General features: G+C 54.6%; 1 protein-coding gene across 1 annotated transcript; it reads left to right on the top strand.

The window, feature by feature from the left end:
- Positions 1-1,033: 1,033 nt before the first annotated feature.
- Positions 1,034-8,555, top strand: PpBr36_06863 (uncharacterized protein; the record flags this gene model as incomplete). Its single annotated transcript, XM_029894005.1, has 5 exons — positions 1,034-1,154; positions 1,219-2,162; positions 2,239-5,106; positions 5,262-6,445; positions 6,500-8,555. 5 exons carry the CDS (start codon positions 1,034-1,036, stop codon positions 8,553-8,555), a joined length of 7,173 nt encoding a protein of 2,390 aa, XP_029747823.1.
- Between the last annotated feature and the right edge of the window lie 540 nt (positions 8,556-9,095).

The raw sequence follows: 9,095 nt of genomic DNA, 5'->3' as shown, positions 1-9,095 counted from the left end.
CAGGCCCTTGTCTATGTCGAGCTGACTGACAGACCTTTGGCAGATGTACCGCGTTGAATCGCGGAACATTTAAAGTTTAAATATATCTAGGTGAAGTTTTCATGTTATTTATACACAGTAGAAAGATCATTTTTTCTTTCCATGTTAAGGATACGTTGCGAGCGTTACAACAGACTGCAGCCACGCTTGCCTTGACAGAGGTGGGCTTGAAACCTGGCATTGTTTGACAGTATATACCGGATAATACCGCTTGGAAACTAGTCAAGCACTCAAGCTACAATTCTAAAATCCAAAGCTGCATGGTTTGCAAAAGACTAGATTACAGAAGTACCTCCGATGTACGGAGTAATTTTCAAATGGGCGCACCCCTGAATGCTAGAGCATTTCCCACGTGCTCTATTTAGGTTTAAAATTGGCATTCACTAGTGGCGGTTTAAACATTGTTCTGGTTTTTCTTCCCGAAACGCTGGAATGGCACTAGAAACCTCTGCAAAGTCTAATGCGACTCACAATTCCGAAAGGCAAATATTTCAGTTTGGTAGTCCATGGCCGCAAAGTTGTTATCTGGCCCGGGTGGCAAGTCATGATTGGAAAACGGATGAATTAGACTGGTATCATATCACGCCATGAAAATCTAGGCCTCATCCCTTTGCAGACTTTCCCGAGCTTGATGGAAAACACAGAGAAAGTTTAGATAATGCCACGGCAGCTGCGAAAGTAATATGCTATGCAGTTAACTGTTCACCTCATGAACGTGTTGGGTTATTATTCTCTGGCTACATAATCCATTAAGTTAGCTTCAAAGTTACGACAGAGGAACGCCTGTGCGGTGGTTTGCTGGCGGAACATCAGATCAAGTACATTTCTGCTCAGAGGCTCGCTTAATTTGAATGCATATTGAAGATTCAACTCGAATTGCACATGCGGGCAGGTTTGAGCTTTGCTGGAATCACAGCCTGTCTACCAAAGCCCTTGCTTGGACTTGATCGACCCTATTTCCACCAGTGCAAAATCGCACTGCAAGTCACACACGATGCAAAGAAGCAGCGTCAGCAACGATGAGCGCTCAGTGGCCATAATCGGTCTATCATGCCGTTTCCCAGGTCAGGCGAAGGACCTGGACGGGTTTTGGGAACTGCTCTGCAGAGGAATATGTGAGAAACCTTCAACCGCAGTCGTAGTCTCTGGGGGGGGGCATTTGGCAGCTGACATTGCTAGCGGCGCATTCCACGGTCCCAAAGGACCGCTTCAACATCGAGGCCTTCTACAGCGGACCAGGCGGTGGTGGCCTGAACACATGCCGCACCGACAGTGGTCACTTTCTCTCATCCGACATTCGGCGATGGGATGCCAACTTTTTCGGGGTGACGGCCGACGAGGCCATGGCCATGGACCCACAGCAAAGGTTGATGATGGAGGTGGCGTTTGAAGCGTTTGAAAACGCGGGAATGACGCCTTCGCAGCTCGACGGCTCCAGCACAGGGGTCTGGATGGGAGTCAACAGCAACGACTGGCGGGAAACGCTGTTCCGAGACCCGGAGGCTGCGCCTTTGCACACTTGGACGGGAACGGGACCGGAATACATCTCGGGGAGGGTGTCGTGGTTCTTCAACCTGCGCGGACCCAGCATGACGGTCAACACGGCGTGCTCGTCCAGTCTTGTGGCCTTGCACGAAGCCAGGAATGCCATTCTCGCGGGCGACTGCGAGATGGCCATAGTCGGCGGCGCCAATCTTATCTTCAACCCAGAGTATTACATGTACTACTCCAACCAGCTGTTTCTGTCGCCCGATGGAAAATGCAAAAGCTTCGACGCGTCCGGCGACGGCTTTGGGAGGGGAGAAGGCCTTGGCGCCGTCATCCTCAAGCCGCTGAAGAGGGCGGTTGAGCATGGAGACTCCATCCGTGCGATACTCAGGGGTAGTGGTGTAGGGCAGGACGGTTGGACGAGCGGGATCACCCTTCCCAATGCTGATGCACAAGCGGACTTGATTCGAGCGGTTTACGCGGATGCCGGGCTGGACCCGCGTACAACCGGATACGTCGAGGCTCATGGCACGGGGACCAAGGTTGGCGATCCAGCCGAGCTTGAGGCGATTGCCAAGGCTATGAAAACAGCAGAGAGGGCGAAGCAGCTGATGGTTGGATCGGTCAAGACAAACGTAAGTAAAGTCTTTGGATGATGCCATTGCCATCTTGGTTGGAGTTTATCAATCACCTGTTAACCATGTGTATCAGATTGGCCACCTGGAAGCGGCGGCTGGAATAGCCGGACTGGTCAAATCGATCTTGATGTTGGAAAAAGCACAACTACCACCAACCATCGGCATCAAGAATTTCAACCCCAAGATCGAGTGGGACCAGTGGAAATTGCAGGTCAACGACGTGCTTCTCCCATGGCCCAAGGATTCCGACCAACCAAGGCGCATCGGAATCAGCTCGTTTGGCGCCAGCGGAACCATTGCGCACGCAATTCTTGACGAGGGATACAAATCGACCAATGGCGTGCATGACCCGACAGCCATATGGCCATCCTGCACCTGGCCACATCACCAACTCGTCACGGTCAGCGCCGCAGACAAAGACGGCATCAGACGTCAAGCACAGGCGTTGGGTAAATACTTACAGCAGTGGTTGGAAAGAAAATTGCCGTCGTCGCAGGAAGAGACGGCCTTTCTGGGGCAACTGGCCTACACGCTCGGGACCAAGCGAGCGGACTTGTCGTATCGCTCGTTTATAGTCGCCGACAACATACGGGACCTGTGCGCGCAACTAATGCCGGATGATCAGAGCAGCTCGGCATTAACATCCGCCATCACCAGGGCTGCAGCGGGCAACACGAGCGATGGCCCTCACCTACGTATAGGCATGGTCTTTACCGGCCAGGGGGCACAATGGGCTCGCATGGGCATCGAGCTGTTGAGGTACAAGGTCTTTGAACAAAGCCTACAGCGGGCAGATGACTTTTTCCGGGACAGGCTCGGGTGTGCGTGGTCGGCGCTGCAAGAGTTGCGTGCGGACAAGGACCGGTGCAATTTGAAAAAGGCGGAATACAGCCAACCTTTGTGCACTGCACTGCAGATCGCACTGGTGGATCTGTTGGCTTCGTGGGGGATTCGGCCAGCAGCGGTTGCAGGACATTCCAGTGGCGAGATGGCTGCGGCCTACGCGATAGGTTCCCTCTCCGCAGAGGATGCCCTGACGGCAGCATACTGGCGCGGCAACCTTGACGGCAGGACCAGTCAGCCCCGTGGTGCCATGGTGGCTGCTGCCTTGTCCGAACAGGCTGCCCAGGCCCTGATCGGTCAGGTTCCCCGGTCCAAAGGCGTCGTGGTGGTCGGCTGCGTCAACTCGCCCTCGAGCGTCACGCTGTCCGGCGATGAAGAGGCCGTCATGGCGGTAGCTCAGTTGATCACGGATCAGGGCGTTTTTAATCGACGTCTTCAGGTCGACGCCGCCTACCACTCTCCCCACCAATCGCGCGTCTCGGAGGAATACCTCATGCGCATCCTCCACATGGCACCGAAGCCCATCAGACCCGGCTGCACCATGTTCTCCACCGTGACCGGGAGGGTGGTGCCCAACGAGCGGGCCCTGGGCCCGACCAATTGGGTCCGCAACCTGGTTTCGCCCGTTTTGTTTGCCCAGGCGGTCGAGGCCATGCTTGTCTCCAAAGAGGCGAACGTCCAGCTTCTGCTCGAGGTTGGACCCCACGGCGCACTGGCCGCGCCCTGCCAGAACATCATGTCCAAGGCCGGCGTCACGCTCCCTTACTGCTCCGTGTTGAGCAGGGACAAGGACGCGGCTGTCACGTCCCTGGCCACCGCCGGAGAGCTCTGGGCGCGCGGAGCAAAGATCAACGTGGCCGCCGTCAACCTGCCTGACCTTGACAGCATTCCTCCGGCGCCGCTGATCGACCTCCCCCCCTACCAATGGAACCACGAAAGGTCGTATTGGAGCGAGTCCCGGCTGGCGACCGAATATTGCCATCGACGACATCCCCACGCCCGATTTCTCGGGACACCGTTCCCAACCCTGGTTGAGGGCGAGCATCTCTGGCGGGCTTTGATTCGCCCCAGCGACGAAGATTGGCTCCTTGACCACAAGATCCAGGGTACTGTTGTCTACCCCGCCGTCGGGTACATCGCCATGACCGTCGAGGCGGCCAGGCAGATGGCCACCACGACGAGCCAAAACGGGTCTGGGGGTGGTTCCAGCCGCAGCCTGCGGGCCTTTCACCTTCGGGAAATCGAGTTCCTGGCCGCCACGGCTCCAGCCGAGCACCAAGCCATCGAGATTACGATATGCGTGAGGCCCGCCCCAGGTTCTTCGGCCACCTCGCCAGATTGGCATCATTATACCATTTCGACATGCACCGATGGCAAAACCATCCGCAACGTGTGCACCGGTCTTTTTCAAGTCGAGTATGAGCCAGAGGCCGAGACCGCCGAGGCCTACGAGCTGGCCGAGGCTGATGGACGCATACGAGCGCGTCTGCTCCAAGCCAAGGCTGAATGTCGTCAGCAGAAGAACCCGGAAGGCTTCTACATGGAGTTGGCTCGGATCGGGCTCGAATTCGGCCCTGCCTTTCGCAACATGTCGGCCATCTGGACGGGCAAGTCTCAAAGCTACTGCGTCGTCGACGTCGTCAACCCCTCGTCGAAATGCGACAGTGAGGAGCGGCCTTTTATCATTCACCCGGCCACCTTTGATCCCATTTTGCAGACCATCACCGCCGCGCTCGATTCGCCCTCCAGGACGCCGGTCCCCACGGCCATCGAAGAGCTGGTCATCTCTGCAGACATTCCACGCGAGGTGGGACGGCGTCTGCACGTATGCTCGAACGTCGTGCCTCGGGGGAATTACGACATCCTAAGCGAGATCCACGCGCTGGAGGAGGAGTCCAACAGGCCAGTCATGCTGCTGCGCGGGCTCAAAACTACCCTGCTGCCGCCGAGCGACGTCGTTGGCGCGCTTGAAAAGGCTCACAAGATTTGCGGCCGGATCGAATGGAGGCCGTCACTAGAACTTTTGCTGTCTCGCCCGGACGATCTGCGAAACGTGATTCTGAATCGCATCAACGGAGAGAGAGAGGCTTTGAATGAGGTAAGACCGACCGTAAGAGAGAGTGTGCCAGGCTCGTTGTGGAAATTGGCCTCGAGTCGTCGTCGTCGTCGTCGTCGTTACGTGACAACGGCTGAGCCGACAGCGTCGGTCACTTTAAGATTTTGTACTAACGTCCGCAACACTTCTTTTTTTAGTTGATGCAGATAATATGCCACAACTTCCCAGAGGCTTCAATTCTGGAGATCGGAGTCAGTCCCGACGACGAATTCCTTGCCCAAAAGCTTTCACTTTCATGGAGTCGTGTTTTGGATTGGGAAACTGCAGCTTGGACTGGGGATGGCATCCAGTATTCGTCAACAACGGGGGAAACGAACTCCAGTGACAGCCAAGTGGACGTTGTCATCCTTCGGCAGCTTCCCCCAAACCAAGACTTTGGCGCCTTGTTGACCGAAATCACCGACAAACTCAACAAAGAGAGTCCCCTCGGCTTTGTATGCATCACAAGTTCTATTGAAGTTGTCGAAAAGGCTTTGGCGGAGCGAAACACCAAGCCTCTACTGTCCATCCATGACAAGCACGCTGAGCGTGGTATTTTGGTCTTCAGAGCCACCGGGAAAGAATCGGAACCCGTCCTCTGCAAATCCAGACGGGGGAGTGTCGTTGTCTTGCGTTCGAACCAGCCATCCAGCCTTGAAGCCAGCATGAGCCGTCACCTACAAAAGCACCTCCAACAAATTGGCATCAACACCACGGTCAGCCAGTGGGAGGACGTTTCAACTGTTCCCGCCAACGCCCACGTCATTTCGCTCGTGGAAGTTAGCAAAGCAGTTGTCGAAACACTCGACGAAGCAGATTTCGCAAAGCTCAAAAACCTTGTTTCAAAAACGAGCGAAGTACTATGGGTTACCAGCGAAACCTGCCAAGGGATTGCCATCCGGGGTGCTGTTGATGGCTTTTCGCGGAGCCTCAAAAACGAGGACGCCAGGGTTGTGTTCAGGGTTGCACACTTTGGCCGGCGGGTTGAAGCAGACGCCGAAAAGATGGCCGGGGTGATTGTACGTCTCGTGACAAACAAGACGCGCGATGACGAGTTCAGAGTCAAGGTGCTGGGTGACGATCTGGTCGCTTTTACTTGCCGCGTCGCTCCTGACGAAATGCTCAGCAATTACGTCCAGAAAAAGGCAGGGACCATAAGCGAGGGCCGGGTTCTGCCAGACGAAAGCTCACAGCAAATTTCGTCCAAGGACAGACCCATCATTAAGCTCGACATTGCTGAGCGGGGACAGCTTGAAACTCTGCATTTTGTCGAGCATCAAAGCTTTGGCTCTGAACTGAAGGATGATGAGATCGAGATTCAAGTGGAAGCATCTGGGCTTAAGTAGGTCACAAGTTTCCCACCGTTCGATATGACGCACAGCTAACTCGGCTTTAGTTTCAAAGACATTATGATCGCCTTGGGACGCGTCCCGGGAACGATGGAGGGGGCAGAAGGGAGTGGCATTATTACACGTGTTGGCAGGACCGTGGCAGGGTTCCGTGTTCATGACCGGGTAGTCTGTCTCTCCATCGGGATGCATTCTTCCTTGATCCGGGTACCATCTTGGGTGTGCCGAAAAATCCCGGATTCGCTGTCGTTTGCCGAGGCTGCGTCTCTGCCGGTGGTACATTGCACCGCTTACAACGCCTTTGTGCGCATTGCGCGTGCAGACGAGAGCGAGGCGCCTGACGTTCGAAAATCTGTGCTAATCCACGCCGCTGCGGGGGGATTGGGCCAGGTAGCTATACAATATGCCCAGCACTTTGGCATGGAGATTTTTGCAACGGTGGGATCACAGGCTAAGCGCGACCTGATCAAACGCTTGTACGGCATTCCCGACGACCACATCCTATGCTCGCGCGATACCAGTTTTGCCATGGCCATCAACCGGATGACCGCCCACCGCGGCGTGGATATGGTCCTCAACTCCCTCGCCGGTGAGATTCTGCGTCAGAGCTGGCAGTGTTTGGCTCCAGGGGGGACGTTTGTGGAAGTTGGAAAGGCAGCTATCGACAGCGTCCGTCCCCCTGGAAACGAGGTTGGCGCCACCTATACGGTGTTCGATCTGGAGCACATCATCCGTCGCAACCCACGTCTAGCAAGCCGTCTCCTCGACGGGGCACTCGAGTACGTCCGCAGCGGCGTGATCAAACCACCCAGCCCCTGCCGCCTCGTCTCCATCAGCGACCTTCATGAGGCCTTCCGTCTCATGCAAACCGGTCAACATATGGGCAAGATCGTCTTTTCATGGTCTGGGAATCCAGTCGTGCCTATGCTGAAGCCCAACCCATTCTCGATCGTGGCGTCGATGCCATCCCAACTCGATCCCGACGCCACATACCTACTCGTGGGCGGCCTGGGTGGGATCGGTCGCAGCATCTCCCGCATGCTCGTCGACATGGGCGCCCGCAAACTCTGCTTCATCTCCCGCTCCGGGCTGTCCTCCTCCCCACCTGCCCGCGCCCTCGTCGCCGAATTGCAGGCCCTCCAATGCCGCGTAACGGCGTATGCCTGCGATGCCGCTGATGCTTCGCAGCTTTCTCAAACCCTCGTCAACTGCCAGCGTGATTCCGGACCGGTCCGTGGGCTTGTTCAGTGCGCCATGGTGCTCCGGGACTGCACCTTTGCCAATATGGAATTTTCACAGTGGAACGACGCCGTTCGTCCCAAGATCCAGGCGAGCTGGAACCTGCACAACATCTTGCCCGACCTTGACTTTTTTACCATGCTAGCCTCGTTTGCGGGCTATTTTGGTAACGCCGGCCAGAGCAACTACGGCGCCGGCTGCGCTTTTCAAGACTCGCTAGCCGAATATCGAAGATCGATCGGCAAGCCGGCCGTATCCTTGGACCTTGGCATCGTGAACGACGTCGGCATTCTAGCCGAAACAGGTTTGACGGACAATCTGCGCGACTGGGCGCCGCAGTTTGGTATCAAGGAACGCCAACTGCAAGACTTGATCCGTATTTCGCTCCTCGACCAATTGACAGCCCGACCGGCCATCCCGCCTCAGGTGCCAACGGGCTTTGCTTCGCTGCGGGCCGCAGATTTGGCTGCCATCCCTCGGCCTGTGTACCTAAACGACTCGCGATTTTCCGTCCTGGCTGCAGATGGGCGGTTGGAATCTCAAATGTCCAACGGACAACGGTCGGGACATGCGTCATCTTTCCAGCACCGACTTGAAGCGGCAAAAGTCACTCGGGAAAAGGCCGAGGTGCGGGCAATAGTCGAGGAAATGCTGACGCACAAGGTGGCGCAGTCGCTCAAGGTGGCCGCTGACGAGATCGATCCGAATAAAAGCCTGCCGTCGTACGGCATTAATTCGCTTGTCGCCATTGAAATTAGGAATTGGATATTCAAAGAGATCAAAGCCAATGTAGCCATCTTCAACTTGATTGCTCCGGTTCCGCTGACCAAATTGGTGGAGGATATCACTAATGAACTTGGTTGATAATTGACTGTTGTATATTGCACACGTTCAAGTTATATATCATCACTGGGCCCAAGAGCAGATTTTATTACACAATTCAGCTGCCATTAAAAGCCTTGAACATGGCGGGAATAGATGAAATGTTTATGAAGTACTTTGTTATTTTTTTGTTTCGTTTTGTTTTTTCTTGTCAAAAAAACAAGAATAAAAAACCCCCCAGTCTTTAGCACTAGGTTCAATGCTCAGACTAGACCCCCCTGCGTTGTAGGGTTAACCGAACGCTCTATGTACCGTACCAGCCACACGGCTCTTCAACTAATTAAATTGATTTAAAAAGGTTTCCTTCTTCCAATTGAAGGACATTTTGTCAAGTTTCATCGTATCTAGCGGCAAATATACAAGATCCGCATTGCATATACACTGTATTCGCAAAAGAAAACAGTTAAAACATTGTGCGTATTTTAATTTATAATGATTGAGTAAATAGAGATTGCAAAAAAAAGGTGTAACGGCATTATAATCATCCGAGCTGTGGTATTTTTGGGTATATGCTACATGGTT

Source organism: Pyricularia pennisetigena, chromosome 1 (genome assembly GCF_004337985.1).
Source record: "Pyricularia pennisetigena strain Br36 chromosome 1, whole genome shotgun sequence".
Classification (NCBI taxonomy): domain Eukaryota; kingdom Fungi; phylum Ascomycota; class Sordariomycetes; order Magnaporthales; family Pyriculariaceae; genus Pyricularia; species Pyricularia pennisetigena.
This window is presented reverse-complemented; position numbering and strand designations above follow the sequence as displayed.